At 44.0% G+C, this 21,002-nt stretch overlaps 1 protein-coding gene and 1 pseudogene across 1 annotated transcript; both read right to left on the minus strand.

The window, feature by feature from the left end:
* Window positions 1–1,446: 1,446 nt before the first annotated feature.
* On the minus strand, window positions 1,447–13,813 carry LOC119321686 (annotated as a pseudogene).
* A 4,241-nt stretch (window positions 13,814–18,054) lies between these two features.
* Window positions 18,055–19,233, minus strand: LOC119322606 (BTB/POZ and MATH domain-containing protein 3-like). The gene has a single exon (XM_037596091.1). It carries the CDS (start codon window positions 19,231–19,233, stop codon window positions 18,055–18,057), a length of 1,179 nt encoding a protein of 392 aa, XP_037451988.1.
* Window positions 19,234–21,002: the final 1,769 nt, after the last annotated feature.

Here is a 21,002-nt window from a genome sequence, read left to right on the forward strand (position 1 = left end):
GCTCTTGTCCCAGTCTCTGGTTACCCTATTATATCTGACATAAAGGACAGAGTAAAGAAAGAACTTTATCTCCTAGCATGCCATTAGAGCATCTACTACAACCGGACCTCTCAAACCCGTCTCAAACGCTCGGGCAGGCCGCCCGGTTGCTGTCCGGTCACGATTTTTTGACCTAGACGGGCCCCACAAACAGCCCTCAAACACCCGGACTGACCGGCACCCCCCATATCCAGCCCATATATAGGGCGGATATGGGGGCGTCCGGGCACACCTGCCATGTCGGACTGACAAAGGGTTCTCAGCCGGAAACACCCTCAAATCCGGTGGCCCGAAGCTCGTCTCCTTCGTCGGACCGGTGGCGCCGCGTGGCGCAGCTCCGGCGGGCCGCATAGTGCATTGCCTGGCTATTTAAGTCGACCGGCGGCACCGAAACCTTATCATCTAGCCACATTTTCCTCCTCCTGTCCGTCACTGCCACCACTTTCCACTCCACCCGTCCGCCTAGTAGCCATGCCCCCACGCTGCCGGGTGAGGAGCAAGCCCTTTCTAACGCCGGAGCGTCGACTCGAGCTCCTTGAGCAGATCCGGGCTAGGCGCGAAGCCCGGATCACCATGGGGCTACCTCCGGATGCAGTGGATCCGAAGGAGGAGTTGGATGACGAGGAGGAGGAGGATGAGCCGGAGAAGGAGGATGTGGGGGATGCTGGCGACAGGGATTTGCAAGCAGAGCAGCAGCTATCCTCAATTCCCTCCGGTCGGAGTCGACTGTGGAGACAAGAAACCGTGGAGGAGGCGGAGATGTTCGCCTACATGGATGAGGTTGAGCAGGAGGAGGATGAGCCGGAGACCTCCTACACGCCCGTCCAGCAGGCACCTGACATCGTCGTCGTGGACATCTCCGACGACAAAGAGTAGCTAGGGTAGTACGTATGATTACTTTTGCATGCTTCGTATGGATTTAGGGGATGAAATATGAGAGAGAGGAGGATGCAAAGTGGCTAATTTGAGGACCGTCCGTGGGCGTTTAAGAGGCCGGATTTGCAAGGTCCGGTTGTAGATGCTCTTACTATTAGTAGGGACTATAACAGGCTCGTTCATGGCTTGCAACACATGGCACGGATCAGATCAGGTTGGGGGACGTGCCTCGCCAACTGCAGGATATTGTAATGGGTGCTTTACCCCTAAAAAAGATGATCGGATGACAGTTTCTTATGTATACCACATTAGTTGGAAATGCACCATTCATTCACTAATGATCAAATAAGCAAGAAAGCTTAATTATGTTTCCCAAATCCGTAAAAAAATGTTCCCTACTACATGGCTCCAATTCCTATCTGAAAATGTGTTTGTTATTGCAAATGCCTTATTTGCAGCTGAGGGAAAACAACTGGAATGTTAATGGTTACATTGGAAGTCTGTAACAATCATTCATTGGAACTGCAACAATCATTCATTGAAATTTCCTCCTCCTTCGCAAGAGTAAACAGTGAAGGTGGCCTTGGGCGCCATTCGAACTGCAACAATCATTCATTGAGTCAACAAATAAAGCGCGATGGCACAACAACAAGAACCAAGGATTGATGGAGGCTCTTCTACCTACCTGGGAAAATTGTTTCTTTGTCACCTTGTAAATCTGCTTGCCAGTGAAAGACCATATTCGATTGATTTCCCTCCCATGGACAGCCGATGCAGTTGCCACATATCTGAACAAAATAGCTCGGTCCAAAGTCATTTCTGGATAGTTCCACTAAATTATTATAGATGGGAACCAATCTAAGCCTACTTATATATAACCAACTGTTTAGATTGGATCCAATAAGCATTGAGTGTAAGAATTCCATCATACAGTTTGAGAACGCAAGTGTCTAGAGTTTCACCTAATGAATATATATTTCAACACTTCAGGTTTAAATAATAACCCATATAGCTAAGCTATTATGTAATACATGGCTAACAGCTGATGATTTTCTAGAACTTTCCAAAATAGAGAGGGCACAAAAAGTTATTGGTTATTAGCTCACTCACCTTCCAGTGGGATCCCTCATGACATCAGTCACCATATAATGCTCTTCTGTGGCCATGTTCTCAAGATCATCGAATTTGTAGAACTCCAACTGCTCTTCTATGGCCATGGTCTCAAGATCATCAACATTGTAGAACTCCAACTAGCCATTGGTACCCTTGAGCCCAACAAGAACAATGAAGTTTTTCGCAGGAGACTAGAACACTGCACTTGCATGTCTGTTCCTGAGTGCTGTGAGCCTCGACGCATGGCTAACATTGTGGGCTGTGCACAACAAATAGATGCTTATATCGTGATTAGGCCCGTCACCATGAATAACAGCAAACCGGTGGCCTCTGCGCTCCCACACAAAGCTGATTATATTGTCATTCTTGGTGTCCAATTCAAAGATTGGGATGGCCCTCTCCTTGATCATGAACAACTCAAAACTAGTCCAAGTTCTGTTCTCTAATTCTGCATACCGATCTACCTGGATGGCAAAGGTACTCTCCATTGTTTTGCCAGTACATTTTGCAACTGCTATCGATGAAAAGGTATTTCCGCCGCAACTTGACTTTCTGAAGTTTGCACCAGACTCAGCTTTCAACAGATAGCACATATTTAGCTTAGTCCATCTACCAAATGAAAATCTTAAATAGTGTGAACCATAGAGATTTCTACTTACACTAGCAAGCTGGATTCTATTACCCGAATCCTGAACAAAAAGGCATAAGATGGAATCAATCGGCGACAAACTGAATTCTCCAAAATAATGATCATCTCCTCCACCGATCCACCTTCAAACACATAAAACTATATACATTAAGCATCTTACAATATATGATAGCTTAATGAGAAGGTGGACGCTCGTTAAAAAGCGGATTGTCGGTGTGTGTTTCACCTGAAGATTGGCCACGAAAGATCAGTTCTTCCACTGGTGATGAACTCGTTGAAACATCTTCCGTTGAATTTCCACATCACTTTACCAGTCCTCACATCAAAGACATTTAGGACAACCCACCTCTACACATATGAGAATGAATGATGGTCAAATAGGAAAACTTACGAACACCAGGAATAATACATCCAAGACGGCCTTACATGTGCTATTTGAAGTAAAAAAAATACAAATCATGCACATGTTTTGATTTTTATTAATGAACCCAACTTGGAGGACACATTTGGCATACCATACAATTTATATGAACTTGCCTAATAATACACTAGAGAACACTATTAATATTTTTGTTAATTATATGCTTTACAAATCTGCATCATGATATTTAAGGATATTTTTGCACGGTTGATATTTAATGACATTAATATATATGAAAACACGCACATACATGCAAGTACATATTACACTATATAGTTAATAAAACATTTAAAATTAATGTGAAGAGAAATTTTGTTATATCGTATAGTTAAATGTAGGAGAAGCAAAATTTAAGTGATACACATTAAAACTGCTTGATAAACAAAGAAAGTTATATGCGATATTTAGCAACATTGTTAATTTATAACTATGCTAGGTAAGTAATAGAATTTTCTGTCAATTAAAACTATACTATTATACAACTATTTAAATAAGTACACAAGTTTAATATAAATGATGTGTATTTCTACGTCTTGAGCCTCGGCCCTAATCAAATTATGTGGTCTTCCTGATAGCTGTCGGCATGGTGTTCTTCTGGGTAGTTGACCCTCAGGTCCATCAATACTTCCACTCTCGCCCTCACATCATTGAAAAGATTAATTACCACGAAGAATCACCCTATGTTATTGCATGTTTCATAGATCCCTGTTGAAGTATTTAAGAATATTAAGTTATGCACAAATACAAAAGAGAGATACACATCATATTTTTGTATAATGTTTGAAGCACGTCGAAAATTATTATACTATTTTTGAACAATGGATATTTCAACAGTATATAAGAGAACAATACAACACAATTTTCTTTAATTACATATACTAATTAAACTAACCAGTATACAAAATAATGTTTCATATTACATTTTAATAAACTAAATCAAGGTGTAAAAGTTTGGTATAATTTTTTAATGAGCACAGACTCAGTAGAACTTCATCATAAAGTATAGTAGTGGTACGAGTACACAAACTAAAAAGACAGTACATGATTAGGAACAGAACATAAGTAGGGCAGAAGAGACATTCAGCCAACCCCGTAGCCCATCTGACTTGAAATTCAGCCACCGCTGGTTCATCAAACATGTTAGTTTTCTTGGTTTCTTAAAACCACTCATGTTTTGAGTAGAAATTATTCCATTCCTCTTTGATTTTTTGGTTTGCCATGCATTCATCATTTCCTCCTCAACCATCGCAGCATCCCGCCAACTAGTTTAAAGTTATGGGGTTTCGTTCCTAGGTTTATTGGTGGTTTTTCCACCCAAGGAATAATGGCATACTTTGTGCTAGCGAGCTGGCATTTTGATCTTCTATTTACTGGGCGACAATGACTCTAGTTGCGGCAGTGACGTCGAAGAGCATGTGGAGATCTAGAGGCGCCTCAACCACAAACACAACCGCTTCAAGATGGTGTAACCCACTAGGCAGCTATATGTGAAACTTTCTTTGAAGGAGAGTCTCTTCTTGAGTCTTCATAGAGCAGGAGGTGGGCGACATGAGGCTCCATCTAGCGGCCATCAATGTGCATTTCCCCCCTAACCGATTGTGCTTTTTAGTGATTTGTTGAAGGATCGAGAATGTGGATTAGAGAATGAGGAGGACAAACTAACGAATTATAATATTCTCGCAACTTGACCAATATTTCTTTCAAGGGGAAACTTGACTGACCTAAAATGCTACTCCCTCTGATCCAAAATAAGTGCCGCTATTTTGAACTAAGGTTAGTTCAACCTTAGTTCAAAACTATGACACTTATTATGGATCGCAGGGAGTGGTATGCTGCTATTTTGAACTAAGGTTAGTCCAACCTTAGTTCACAAAATGCATTCATTAAAAAGTTAAACATCCAATAAGTGTGCTGCAGACGTGGACTATATAAGCTCTATTACACAAATGATGATTAATACGTGTTGCCAATCAAGCACTATCGTAGTTGACTCACTGATCCATCACTAAATGTCGACAACCACAAAAACTCCGGCGAGCCTCCTCCACTCCACCACCACCGTCTCCGCGATCGTTGGGCCCAAGACCTGACCGTGGCCAAGATGAAGCACACACGCACACACACTTGTGGTGTGGAAGAAGAGCACAACTCACACATATTGCTCCTCTTCTTGAAAAAATCAGCATCAACTCTCATTGGCCATCCTAATCGAAAACAACCTCTTGACCTGATAGCAATGTAAAATTAATTGTATGGGCACAAATTTGCAAGTAACAAATTACTATGTAGTATTTACCAAAAGTACGCATTGAGATCATCATAGTTTCTCCTACGCATGTGTTTTGATTTTGTTTCCCCATTCCTTTCAGCTTCATCCTACATAAAAAATAGAGGATATAAGTTGAATGTTCTTAAAATTAAAATATGGGCATTGAAATAATGAAATGTACCATCTGTCCGATTTTGGAAATTGGAGTCACAACTTTCTTCAGGAAGGCTTCTTCTTCGCCACCATAGGAGGGTCTAACATTTTCACCAGTTGATGGTCTCACATTTCCAGCCAACACACCGTACAATTCAAAAGCCATCTGGAACGGATTAAAAAAACACGATCATCACCTGCCAATAATCATCTCGTCACAAAAGATATGGCAGACTGGCAGTTAATCAGGCAACAAAAACCCTTAACAACCAAGCATTTAAAAACTAGCATGTCCATGAACACAACTACACATTTGCTAAAGGGGAACACGTATGAAAGGGCAATACAACATAAATCATATGTAAACTCTGCGGGCACAGAAATGTAATGTAATAACCTCAACCTTTCAGCCCATTTAGAGTGGTCTAAAATGCTAAGTGAGCATCAATAGAAGAAAAGGGATCAGGCAAAGATAGGGATCCTGTTAGAACTTTTTTTATCTCGCAAATTGCAGCTAAATTATTGAAAACTTCCTTCTTTTTTTTACCAAATTATCAAATAGGTTCACCTCAGCAGTATTGCTATTGCAAGAACCAGTGCGAGTCATGCACTTATAGAAGCCACTCTTTACCTAATGTCATACTCATGTACTTTGTAGGTAAGCTACAGATTGATTCGTGAGAAACTGCTGTTTTAATAGACAATTTTGCTTGCCCATGAGTTGACTAATGTTGGCAAGAAAAGTGAACTAGAGTGTGCAAAAGGTTATTGGCATGCCAAACAATTCGCGGTCTTCCAAACAAAGTCCATATTTTTGTCATGACAACAAAAAATGGTAGGGTACGTACATTTTGGCAACTATCTAGACTTACCAACTATGGCAGTCAACCAACCAACAGAAACAGCCTTGACAATCAAGCATTTATTAACTAGCATGTCCACAATTGCAAAATGGGAAAAAGTATGAAAGGGCAATAAAAAATGGTACGTAAAAAAATTCGGCACATAATATATTCTACTAATAACCTCAACCTTCCGCTCATTTACAATGGACTAAACTACTATGTGAGCATCACTAGAAGAAAATGAATCAAAGCAATGATAGGGACCGCGATAGAACTTTTTTTATTAGTGTTTACAGGATCTCCTTGGGAAGAACTTATATCTGTAGTTAGATTGGCATGACAAACAATTGACAGCTATCCAAACAAAGACCAATTTTTTTGGTGATGATCAAAAAAATAGTTAGGGTACATTTTGTCAACTATCCAGACATACCCAAATAGCATAGTAGCCTTTGCATCATTTTCATTATAATCAGGAAATAAAATAGGACATTGAAGTCCTTTACGAGTTTAAAACCTAGTTCGCCATTTTAGTAAATAGATCATGTGTTAATTTTACAAAGAAAGGAATTGGCCATACATGATGATAGAGGTAGCAAAGACACTCCGGCATAAACCACAAGTTAGCCGCCTCGCCCCATATGAGCAGATAAAGGCCCATATAGAGAAGCTTCCGCTGTTGTACTTCTTGTTGAATTGCCGGCAACCTAGAAACATAATGATCAACTAATTAGTGGAGCAAGGGATTAATTAGTGGACCACTCGAGGTTGAACATGATACCATAAGCTAGTTTTGCGGCCAAGGTGCTTGCACCATCTCTTGTAGTTCTTGAATAGCTTGTTCATTGTTGTATCCAACACATGGTCATCTAACTGAAAATATTGCCAAAAAGGAAATGAGTAAATGATATCATTACACAAGGGTCCATGTGCACACACATGACACATGTGTATCTTAGAAAAGGTGGTATACTACCTTTGGGTGTTGTTCATGTTTGGAGATCTGCCTTATATGTATGCTGCCAATCAAGAGTATGAGATGTTCTCTTTGATTGGACACATTATTTTTCTGTAGAGTTATTGTTGAAGTAAGAGAGCATGTATCAGAGCTCACAAGCAAATGTTAGACATGAATATGATTGATATGAAAGAAAAGGGTAAAGAATCGCCGTGTTGTGAATTGTGATAACCTGAAACCCAAACATTGCATGAGGCCAATCAAGAAGATCTGCATCTTCTTTCTTTCCATGGTCCTTAGGCCATGGTAGACCCCTGGTGTCACGAAGGGTGTGATAAGTGGCATGGATCTGCATGTAACAATGAAAAAGCAATATAAGCCATACTTTAATCATCATCTCGCCAAAGCATGTATGATAAGCTCATGGTGAACTCGGGATGGATGTGAACCTTGGGACATCTCATGATAGAACTATCAGGATCGACGTGGTTGTGTGTTTTGAAAATGTGCAACAGTTGCCAGCAGGGAGGTGAAACCAACACTTCTTTAGATAACATCAGATCAGTAATAGCAGTGGTTTATTTTTTGAGGAAACATGCAGGAGTAGTGTGAGAAAAGAAACAAAAGGCAGCTTACCGTCTGATCAACTGCCTTGAGGACCTCAAACAACACAGCTGTAGTCTAGTAAGCCTTTGTGAGCTGATCACTGAGCAAATGGAAAAGCCATATACAAATGAGTCAGCACAGCACTCACAAGCTAGCACTAGAAAAGAGAGATGGGTCACTTTCTCTCACCGTTCAGCTTTATCTGCAGCATTCTGGAGCGCCTGGATGTACATCTTGTAGTATTGCTGGTAGAAATTCTTTATTTCGACAGCATCGCTCTGCTCAACCCTCCCCTTCAAGGTGGTATCGTTTTCCCGAGGAAGGAAACACATGCATTGCAAGGAAAGTGAAGCTCTTAATACGGTTTATATATGTTGGATGTCGTGCAACTAGTTTCACTGCTGCATTAGAAACATACTATTGCATACGCCTATGATTTTGAAGCTATAATAAGTAGTAGATCGCAGCGCGGAAAGGAGCGGGAATGGAATATAATCAATTATGCTGCACGTACCCTTTCGAGCCTCTGCAGGAGCGCGATCTTGAACTGCCGGACACCACGGCCGTTGGAGAGCGGGTCGAGGCGATGCGCCTTCTCGAATCCGCCATGGAATCGACCTAGCATGCACGCAAGCAGCATACTCAGTAAATTGTGTTGGTGAGACGACAAAACAGGTATTGTAGCACTCTGTAGTGCGGCTAGAGAGGGGATTATGGCCACTCGGAATTAATTAACAGTAATCCATGGACAGTGACACTACTACTCCTGCTGCTGCTACTGCTGCTATTATCGCCACCACCACCACACCAGCACTACTACTTTTCGTACTTGAGGAAGAATATAAAACAGTAGACATGTACTCCCTCTGTAAACTAATATAAGAGCATTTAGATCACTAATAGTGATCTAAACTAACAAGCAATGGTGGGAGACTGGGTAATAGAATACCAAGTAATACAATAGACCCAAGAAAGTAGAGTAGTGGTGGGAGACTGGGTAATAGAATACATACACAGGTGAATGGAGTAGCAATGGATTAGAGTTGTGAGAAGGAATCTGTAACTAACAAGTAGTGGATGAATGTGTGGGGAGAAGAAGATGAAGCACACTACTTACATAGGTATGCGACGCGTGGGTTGATCGCCTCAACCTCGTTGGCGACACGGAGGAAGGGCGCAATCTCGATGAGCGAGGAGGGGATGACGTCGCTGTCCAAGATGGACTCACTGACGACCTGGATGATTGAGGAGGAGGATGCCATCCCGCCGGGAAGGAGCTAGCTCCTGCTGTTCCTCACGCCCTAGGAGGAAGTACCAAGGAAATAAGTATGATCGAGTGGTTGTGAGTGGGGAATGTGAGTTAGTATATATAGTAATCAGAGAGTTAGCAGTGGAGTGGCGCAGTAGTAGTGTGTGAAGGAAATGCAGCATATCAGATCAAAGCCGCTTTCACAAAGGAATAAAGACGTATGTTGCTGCCTTTTCTATTGCTGAATCGTTCCTTGGTGGCTACGTAAGAGTAGTGGAGGGATGGATAAAGCATATGCATGGGATGGGAGCTGGAAAAAAGATGGGAGAAAAAATGAGTCGTTTGTAGGGTGGAGCATGCATCACTACTGGAAAAACTGTTTACGCAAGTTCTTTCGGCGTAGCCAAAGCGCAGGGTCTTGGCAAAGACGGTCTAAGCCGAGACCCGTTCTAGGCAAAGAGTAGGATGCGGCAAAGACATGTCGTCACATTAGTTATATACGGTCGATCGATCGGCCGTGAGTGGGGAATGGGAGTTAGTACATTTAGTAGTGGGAAGGAAGGAAGGAAGGGAAGCAGATTAAAGCCGCCTGCTCGCCGTACATAGCTGCCTTTTCTATTACTGGATCCTTTCCTTGGTGGCTACGTAAGAGTAGTGGAGGAGTGATGGATAAAGCATTTGTGTATAAAGATATTTGCTTGCTTGCTTGTTAAGCAAAACAATTCAAGCACAACAATCATTTTTTGTTAGTTCATAAACAATCTGCACTCAGTCAGAATGACCGATGAAAATTACTAGTAGACATTTGCCCACCTATTTTCATTTCCTTTTTCTTTTCTTCTGTGTGATTTTTAGGGGGGAAACAAAAAATTATTAATATGTATGTAAACCGTCATTGATAAAAATGATACCAGGGGTGTTAAGTAGCAAAACATGGATAATGTGTTTTATCTTTTATGGAGAAAGTCGTATGTGGAAGTAGAAGCTCTCATGATGGATTTCCTTTTGAATCGAACTCATGACGGAATTGATTAGTCTGGAAATTCAGGATTCAGTTGTCAACTGCGGTGTCTTTATGGGGCACTGGTGAGATCATTGGTTGGATTATCTGTCTATGAATGCGAATAAGAAGAATGTACAAGATGAAGACATGTAATAAAATACAAATTATAAACTAGAGGGTTTTGCTCCTGATCCAGTTCATGTTCAAGGCAAATAGTTTCCCCATTGACCTCCATTCCAGCTCAACATATTTGGATTCATCATGCATAGACTAGCTTGTTCCCCCTCTCGGCACCGCACATCCTGTATGGTCCTGAATCAGTTGCTTCCACTTACCAGCAACTCATCCTTCCCTGTAGGTTGAGTTGGAGATTTCCTTCTTCGCAGGAGTAAGAAATGAAGGTGGCCTTGGGCGCCATTGGAACTGCAACAGTCATTATTCATTCACTCAACAAATAAAAGGGTGGAGCATTGCAATGACAGAGCAACATGAACCAAGCATCGATGGAGGCTCTTCCACCTACCTGGGAAAACTGTTTCTTTGACAGCTTGTAAATCTGCTTGCCAGTGAAAGACCAAATTCGAATATCGCTTTCCATCTCATGGCCGACCGATACAGTTGCAACGAATCTGAAGAAAAAATAAAAATCAGTTGTGTATTGTTCGACACTAAATTATATTACATGTTTAACCAGCCTAAACATACTTACGTAAAGCCATCAGTTTACTTGCATCTATTAATTAAGCACCGAATGTAAGATTTCCATTCGTACAATTTGAGAGAGTGTGTGCTTAGGCTTCCACTTCAGGCTGAATATTTCAACTGTTTAGGTTTTAGTAATTCATACACTTGAGCTATTCCATATACAACGAGTTTCAAGAAACGTTTTTTTCTTTCAAAAAGATGTTAACAGGAAACTCTTGATTATGTGATTAGCTCACTCACCTTCCAATGGGATCCCACATGACATCAGTCGCCATAGGATGCTCTGTTGTGGCCATGGTCTCAAGATCATCCACATTGTAGAACTCCAACTGGCCATTGAAACCCTTCAGCCCAGCAAGAACGATAAACTTCCCTGCAGGAGACCAGAACAGTGCATCAGCTTGCCTGCCCTTGATTGTTGTGAGCTTCGACACACGGTTAACATCGTCGGCTGAGTGCATCGAGTAGAAGCTTATGTCATGCTTAAACCCATCGCTGTGGATAATAGCAAACCGGCTGCCTCTTGGCTCCCACGCAAAGACGACTATGTTGTCATTCTTGTTGTCCAATTCAAAGACCTCGCTCAGGATGCCCCTCTCCTTCATCCTGAACAGCTCGAAACTAGTGCAACAAGTTGTCCTCTCCGCTTCTGCGTGCCGATCTACCTGGATGGCAAGATACTCTCCATTGTTTTGCCAATACATTTTGCAACCACTAACGCTCGAAAGGTACTTGCGCCGCAACTCCTCTTTGCTGGTAATTTGCACCAGACTCACCTTTCAACAGATAGCACATATATATTTAGCTTACACTTGACCATCTATCTACCTTATGAAAATCTTAAATAATGTGAACCGCAGAGATTTCTTTCTACTTACCCTTGCAAGCTGATTTCTATTACCCGGATCTTGAACAAAAATGCATAAGATGGAATCAGTCGGCGACCAACTGAAGTCTACCACATTTTCTAGCTCCAAGGACGTGTTGCCAACAAGGGAGAACGTTTCGGTTTCATAAAGAGATATGGTACCCTTTCCAAGCATGGCAAAGTATCGATCATCTCCTCCACCACTCCACCTTCATGCACATAAGACAATATACATTAAGCATCTGACTATATGTGACAAGATAATGAAAAGTTGTGTGCTCGTTAAAAAGTGTGTTATCGGTGTGTGTTTCACCTCAAGATTGGCCATGAAAGACCAGTCCTTCCATCGGTGGTGAACTCGATGAAACATTTATGAGAACATCTTTCATTGAAGTTCCGCATCACTTTCCCAGTCCTCACATCAAAGAAATTTAGGACAACCCACCTCTACACATATGAGAATGAATGCTGGTCAGATGGGAAAACTTATGAACAGTGGGAATAATACACCTAAGACAGCCTTAATTGTTTGCATGTGCGTCTCTAAGGTTGCTGAGCTCATGGTTGCTGTATGTGACCAAATATCTCTCACCTGGGGAGAAATCGATTAGTTGAACCTGTAGAAATTAAGCCACTGTCAGCTGGAACACAACACTGAGTTTTTGCATAGAACAATTACAGTAGTGTGGCACAACTTAGTTAACCAGTACCTGTGGATGAGGAAAGCGCATTAGGCGTTTGAACTCGCCATCGCCGCCCCACACCTGTGCACCTTGCCTATGCACCGTCGCCAAGTATATACCAAGAGGAGACCACTGAACAAAACTATCGGTCCCGCGCTGGCAAGCAAAATAATGGGCAAGGTAAATATGTGCATGATACTATTTCTACTTATGGAAGTGTGGCATGCCACGGGCTTAACTTTTTATCAATCGAACTGTATGAAAAAATGCAAGAAGTCCGAAAAGAAAACCAAGCACCTGCTTTTGGTAGGCAAGTTCAGGCACAACATCGTTCCAGTACACCTCAGTAGACGTACCGGCACGGATGACAAACTGGTCTCTTGCCTTCTCATCCATTAGCCACATTTGCAAATTAGGCTGCAATACATTAAACTCATTGTTGAGACATTACTTAGCCGGCAAGGCATCAGAAATATATCTGATCTGGCTATGTCAAAAAAATGTTACCCCAGGTGTGTATGGCTTAATTTCAGGAGGCGTCCATTCCTCAGGGACTTCCATGTACTTGTCGAAGTCGTCAAACATATTTACTTGAAATCTGTGGGACCTGTCCAAAGCGTACAGGTTGTTTTTTCGCCTCGCAAGCTCGGCTTCCTGGTACATCAAACATTCTCTTTCAGTTGTCCAACAAGTGTATGGCTAATTCCTTAGTACTCAAAGCAATGGAATTCTAAACTAAAATCATAGTAAACGTTGGGTGAATATATAGAACATGCAAGCATCATTAATAGCTTCCACAGGAAAGATGAATGAGGAACGAAAATACCCACATGAGGAGTAGCGAACTCCATGAAGCAGTAGCCGTAGGTGGTGTAGAGTATAGGAATCCAGATACCACCTTCCTTGATGACACCAATTTGGCTATAGATTGCGCGCATGACACTCTTCAGCCTCTCGAATTTCTCCACGGGGACAATTGGCAGATTGTCGACGATGATCACGTTCGCGAAACCCGTCTCGAGCTCCGGAGGAGGACCAACCTCACTCTCAAGTAGCAGTACCTCGTCATCATCATCGTCGCTGCACATATTATATGTAGTCCACCAGTAGTCACATATATAGAGAGTTAGCAAAATCCAAAGCTATATATGGGGTAAATTGCTTGCATGTACCTACTTGGGCAAGATATAGAAGGGGGCCGTGGGTTGGATGATGCATGCATATGGGTCGATCAGGAAGGAAAGAATTTGCTATACCTGCAGGGGAAGTCGCCGGCGCCCGGCGGGGAGAGTGATGGAGTCAAGGTCGACGGCGGTGAGGTCGACCCCGAGCTCCCGCGCCCACGCTTCCAGCTGCGGCCTCATTACTGCGGCCATGGATCGCTAGCTAGCTATCGATCGAGCGAGCGTCGACAAGAGAGGCAACGAACGTTATCTATCTTTTTTTTTTAGCATCGAACGTTATCTATCTAGCTAGGGTTTTAACTCGCAGGGAGGTGTACGTGGGGTTTTACGAGTAGTATAATACAAGTAGTCCTAAATATGCCCACACGAGGAAACCTTTAGGATTCCATCGTACAAAAAAAAGTTCGCATTTTTTTCATAAATTGTGGATTTGACAAGTGGCATGCTACGTGTTGGCCCTGCCACCTTGCGAGCCATCCTATTCGATGATGCGAGCTGTCCGTTCTTCTTTTTTTCTGCAACATGGCTCTTGTTGCAAAAAAATGTATTTCTGCAAGAAGACTCTTGATGCAACATTCCTGCAACAAAACCTTTGTTGCAAATCTACAACAACATCTTTGGTCTCTTTTCTGTATCCTACAACAAGGCCCTTGTTATAAATTTTTTTGCAACAAATATCATGTTGCAGAAACATCGCCGCCCCCTCGTGCACTAGCACCATCGTGTTCACCACCACCATTAAGCAACAACGCCGTTGTTGGCATTGTTGCAGATACTGCTGAGAGGACGATGACGAGGTTGACAACGCTCCTCCCCGGATCCGCCGATCCAGTCGGCTGGGAGGTACCCAATGGCAGAGATCCGTCATGGAAGAGAATATGTGCACGATGGCGCGATCTCACCGGTGGTCGTCCGCGCTAATGACGAGGTTGACGATACTCCTTGTCGGACCCGTCGGTCTGGTCAACAGGGAGGCGTTCGATGGTGGAGATCAAGCATGGAGGCGAGGAGGCGCACGGTGGGTGATCTCGCCAACAGTCATCCACGTCGACGGCGAGGTTGGTGACGCTCGATCTGGTCGGTCGGGAGGCATTCCACAGCAGAGATCTGGCATGGAGGTGAGGAGGCGCACGGTGGGGCAATCTCGCCAGCCGTCGTGGGGCACGGTGGCACGAGGCACATCTATTTGGCTCGGCGGCGGTTGTGGACGGGACGAAGCAACGAGAAAGTAGATGTGCTAGCAGTTCCGCAACATTCCCTGTGTTGCATTTGGCAGTTTTGCAACATGATTAATGTTGCAAAATACTAGTGCAGTGTGGGAGGTGTTGTGCACTGCACGATCAAGTGCTGATCGAACGGTTGCGGAGACCGTCAATGCGCGCAAATAATCCGCCGGTTGATAGGAAGCATTTCCCATTTTACAACCAAGCATCAAGGTGCTACAAACAAATTAGCAAAATGCCAATGACGCTATGCATAGTAGAGGAAAAACAAGATATGCAAAACTAGTGCACACACAAAAAAAAATTATATATGGTGGCAAAGAGCAAAATCATACATAATCAAAGCTATGCGTAAGCAAAGGAAAAAAAAAGGAAAACGCCAAAGCGATCAAAATAGCAATCGACAAACTACAAGAACAACCATTTACACCAACCATGTCTTGACATCGCAAGGATAACGAGAAAGATTCTCCAATAGGAACGCCTCCAGGAAGGAAATAACGCTCAAGCGTCACCATAGCCGAATCCAACCGTCGATGGTCAGATATTTGATTTTCACCTTGAATATTAATCTGAGCAAATTCAAGCAATGCCTTCAATAAGAAAACATCACAAAACACCACCATTGATAGGTATAACTAACTAGGGTCAGACCTAGAGGTTTCACCATGGAGATTTAGACCGGGTACTCGAGAAGCACCACAAAATCAAAGTCATCATGTGTTGTCGCCATCAGTTTCCATGATCCCAATAATTATATGCACATCACGATCTTGTAGTGAGATGTCACACAAGTGACGATCATACATGCACAAGCAGACAGTCAAGCCACAACAACTGTCTGTCACCACCAAAAGGTCGAAAAGACGAAGGTCGTTGTTGCACATGTGACAAAGATTGGCAAGGGAGGAGGGTCACTAGCACCACAGTAGTCCCACTTCGAGACACTCTAGGAGTTCCATAGCGTACACATATCCATTGACCTTGCTTGTGGCAACAAAATTGGTTGGCAAAACATGCTCGTCAATGCCGCTGAATCTGAAGATCCAAAACCCTCTGATCTATTGCGATAGTCACCTAGCAGCGTAGGGCCACGGTGAACCATCGACACGTTCTTGTTGGGATGCAGGAGACCGGTGCTGCCGCCAGTTTACGTGTAGAAGGGATCACGGCCACCATTGCCTCGCCAACAAAGATCGTCATCCTGGTCGGAAAAGCCACCGCCACCACTGCACAATCATACCCTCTACCTTAGGTCGTCGCCAATAGATGACATCTCGCCGCCAAAGGCTACCCGCAGCATCGACCTTCCCGCCGCCTCAATCTCCCCCGAGCCATGCATCCCTCTATATCCCCAACTAATAGCTTAGGGAAAAAAAGAACAACACGTGGGCAAGAGATAAACAACAGCGCAAAAATCACTAAAGGCAATTGCACGTGTCAAGGTACAGCAATCTTCAACAGCAATAATTGTTTTTTGGGAAAAAAGGAGAAAATGGGATCCGATCAAGGTGTAGGGTTTTACTTATATCCAATGTACAAGCATATACTAAGATGAGCTCGAAGCTTGTGGATTAACTGAAGATTCAGTGCACAAGCTTATATTTAGAGGAGCTCTAAGCCTAGGCAGAAGAACGCTAAGCTAGGAAGAAAAGACAATCAGACCTAAGTTCTGTTCCTTGCCACAGTTGTCTCCCATCTACTCCTGCATGGGCTTTGCCGTCCTCCTCTCATGGCCTGGAGGCAGCAGCTTGAGGACAACGGACCATGTCTATCCCTCACCGGCATTGACAAATCCATCGGACAGGAAGGCAAACCATATGAAATGGTGGTTAGGAGCAGGCCCAAATCGGGGGAGCCACAAAATCCCAACTTGCACAAACTTACATGTCCATATTGCAAGATATATTTGAGAAGAGAAGGAGAGGAAAAATAGAGGGGATTTCTTCTGGAAAAAAATGAACATGCGCTGATCTGTGTATGAATTCTCACCAATTGCCCGTGAGACGGATGAGCGTTGGAGGAGAAGATGTCAAGAGCGACTGACGTGGACGCCGAGCATGACCTGGCTCCGTCGACCTTGTCCACCTGGCGGGGTTTGGGGAGGATAGGGGATACGGGGAATGACGGATCTGGATGCCAAGCTCAGCATGGCGCTGTCGGACCCGAACTTTCGGGTGTATCAGAGCAGCTGGTCCATGGCCTTGAAAAAGATTGAGAGTTCATGGTTGGGTGGGAAGTGCATGAGGTGGCAAGTAGTTAAGGATGTGCAACAATCTGCAATGATGGACCAGCGGAATCGGGAAACTAGGCTGGGTTGCGGCAGTGCAGAATTCGGCATGTCTGACGCGAGCCCGTTTGAAGATGATCCAACATGTGGAGGCTATATAGTAGACGTGGAAAACACAGCATACAACCAAAGGCACGGCTGACAAAACGAATGCACGTTCTTATGATACACTCGATCTAAAATCCGCAATATGTGCATGCATAAATGGCACACTAGGCTATGAAAAAGCTTGATCTAAAACCATAGTTGACATCTCAAAAACTTAAGGGAAGAGCATGCAATAATTAGCCAACAAGGCAACGAATGAAAAGGCCGGCCATGGTCTCCCAGATCTGAAGACCAGGGCCTAACCACCGGCGCACGCAAACGCAACGGGACTCTCAGCTTCCATGCATGCTTCCAAAAACATGGACGGCAAGTTGATGCTACTCAACAAAAGAAAAAACATGTTTCCAAAAACGTATGGACTCCAATACTTGCAACTACACGATGTATGTAATTTTGTAGGCCTGTGAGTCTATAGACTATAGATGAGGTCGGTGATGGACCACCAGTGTATATAAGGAAATCAATCAAACCGTGGGAAAACAAGAAAATCTAAGTGGGGAAAGCTATAGAACAGAACCCCACATGACTACACCGGTCGAGATTGTAGTGGCCACATGAGGACAAACTGATTAGCTTGGGAACTTGCACACCACTACAATATTCCATGGAGAGACAATTTGCCCATCTATTGGGTTTTTCTGGTTTGGCAAACAAGAAAAATTATATAATTGATGTGACAAAAGCAAGACACGTGGATTATGACCTCTCTAGAGGGTCACATACATTTTTTCGAAAAGGGGGTCACATACATGCACACGAGTGTCACTTTGAAATTGCTCAACTAATTGAGGAACATGGGTAGCATAGGAGTGTTATTTCCGCTGGTTCGAAGCAAGCTTGGCAATGAGCTCCTTCACAATGAAGGGGTAGGTCGTGTATACATGATCCCAACCATTAGTTGTCATTATTGCTTGCAAGCACATCGAAGACTGGACTTGGATAAACTTCAAGCACGCCTCCTTCAATTCCTGGCAGTGATGTTGCTCGGCTAGAGCAAGAGTGGACATCACCGAGAGCACACCCATGTGTTTGGACAGCTGCCTCACACAAATGCATTTGAGGCGTTGGACGTCATATTTGTCAGCCGCTACAAACAAGTCTCGGAGCCATTGCAGCAGCATTCCATCTTCTATTGCTTCCGTTTCTTGTCCTTCTTCCATAAGTTGTGACATTTCATCCTCATCCATGTCGTCATACTCCATCATAGGGAATGAGTCTGTGTAGATAAAGCTAAGCAAGGCCTTGAAAACTTTTGCTTCCAAGTCTTCAATCTGTATGACAGCAGGGGTAACCGTGCCCTCCTGCATTGGGCCAAAGAGTTGTGCCATGAAGACTTTAGATCGGGCTGCAAGCACACATCGATGTGCATCAAATGTCTCGCCGTCGACCTCAAACTTCACATCAGTGCCCACCTTGTTGTCAAGGAGATTGTTGAAATGGTGGTGCATGTCAGGTAGGAGCACCTCAGCTCCATGGCCGCTGGCATCCTGGGGGTTGCAGACCATGATGTCACACCGAATGGTGAAACAATCATCCTCCCCTAGATATATTGATCGTTCAAGGGCGTCTCTTCTCATAAATGTGCCGCAGCCCCAATAAGAACCATTGAAGAGGGATCTGCGTGTTTCGCTTTCGCTTTCGCGAATGTATACTGGGTTCTGCTTCTCAACCTGGTCGACAAAACTAAAAACGAACCTGGCTTCCACATGCTTCCTGTCACCACCGTCAAGGCGGGATACATAGAGAGAAACGAAGTCCGAGCAACTCGAGTTCTCACCATTGGGATAATACTTGATGGACCAACGATGGCCTCCCACCCCGAAACCACGAGACTCGATGCTCTGCCCAGTGGGTGTCTCCTTTTTGGTACGCGAGTAACCTTGGACCACAAGCAGGTGGTACCCGCAGCGGGAGCGGGTCTCGACGAAGGTCGTGGTGGAAGGGCACAACTTGCTGTCCTCCAAGATAGATACACCGGCGAACGATGACATGATGGACCTACGAGTCCGTCGGAAATCTGTCTACTCAGTCACGAGATGGATAGAAAGTTTGATAGTTGGGATCGATGTGCAAACCTGGCCACGTCCGTCGCTCCCGTCGTTGTTGATCTAATCTAAAAAACCTCTCGTTTGTTTGTTACAGGCCTATGTATTATATGTGTATATATACATGGCTGGGTCATGTCCTAGACGGACACCAACTAACTTGAACGGACGAGGATACAAAGTCCTGATCGGACACACGGAAACACTTGCCGCATTAGGTACGGCAACCTGCCAAATTGCACATGCTAATTGTATTTTAGTTTTTTTACAGACTTTAGGCAAAACTTATCTGCAGTAGTAACTTCGTAGATTCAGTCAGTCAAAAAATTCCCACCAAAACTTGCCTACATTTGTGTGGAACATGTATCAAATTAATTAACGAAAATGTTATGCATCCGACGGTTGCTGGGAATGGTTCCGAAGCGACGCGACGACAGCCGTCTGATTGCCCGCACGAATCAGGATGCAGATTCCGTTGCCACGTCACCAGATGGGAACCGATTGGTCGGAGCGATGGAGGGCGTGACCTCTTTTCTTCGCGTGCCTTCGGTCCTCTTTGACTTGCTCCTGACGGAGAGAGAGATGATTTCGTTCCCAAATGCCCCTCCAGCTTTTATCCAATCCCAGCAACAATTTACACCCGGCGATACCAACAAGAACGGCACTCGTGCCATCACCACCATGGCTTCTCATCTATCCCCGCATCAAGCGGACACCACCTCCTCCACTGCCGCCATGTCCCGCAGGCTGCTCTTCCCCTCCGCCTCCACCTCTGGCGTCGCATCACCATTCCGTAGTTTTGCTGTTGCGAGATCCATGGGAGGGGTGAGCGGTGGACAGCTCCATCACCGTAGCCCCAGGTAATGGACCTTCTCTTTGGCGGCCACAAGGAGGAGACAATGCTGGATGCCTGACAGTGCTGCATCGCCATCCCGTGTTTTTTTTTGGAGAGATCCATGGGGAGATGCGAGCGGTGGCGCGGCTCCATTGATGTCACCCTAGGTGTTGGGCCTTATCTTAGGCAGTCATAAGGGAGGAAACGGTGTTGCACGCCTGTCAGTGCCAAATCTCCATTCCATGGTTGCTGCGTCGAGATCAATGGGGTGGCATGGCTCCATTGGCGTCATCCTTCATCCACTCCGGCATTCGTAGGGGATCTTGGCTGAACCTATGCGAGCTCAGCCCATAGTGACACAACACTCGGTGGCTTCTTATTTGAGATGGTTGTATGACCTGATGTTGAGTTGATAAAGACTTACCTTGGATCTTTAATGGTGGTAGATTTTTCGGAAGAATTAAATACTTATTTATTTATTTCCATCTCTTTCATTTCTACGCCTCTATCAAGTAGCCAATCCTAGCCGTCACCGCGCGTTCCAACCACCATTCCCTCCTCCTTTGGCTGCCTCTCGGGAGACTGATCATGGAACAACTCTAGGCACTTGTCATTTGACAAAACACTCTAAGCACTTTTTTTATAAACAAGTGATTCTTGGCGGCAGAAAACTAGGCAACTAGGTGGAAGGCATGATGACCTTTGGCTACAGACACAAGCACTTCAAAATATCACATGTGGAATATGATGTTATTAAGTTCATGGGAAGATTAATTTTTTGAATGAGTAGATCCTTTGATTATTAATTAATTTGATGTATTCATTTCTAGCTCTATTATGCTGCAATCAAGCTAAGTAAAATTCCTAGATATGACATTAC

Source organism: Triticum dicoccoides, chromosome 6B, assembly GCF_002162155.2.
Source record: "Triticum dicoccoides isolate Atlit2015 ecotype Zavitan chromosome 6B, WEW_v2.0, whole genome shotgun sequence".
Lineage (NCBI taxonomy): Eukaryota > Viridiplantae > Streptophyta > Magnoliopsida > Poales > Poaceae > Triticum > Triticum dicoccoides.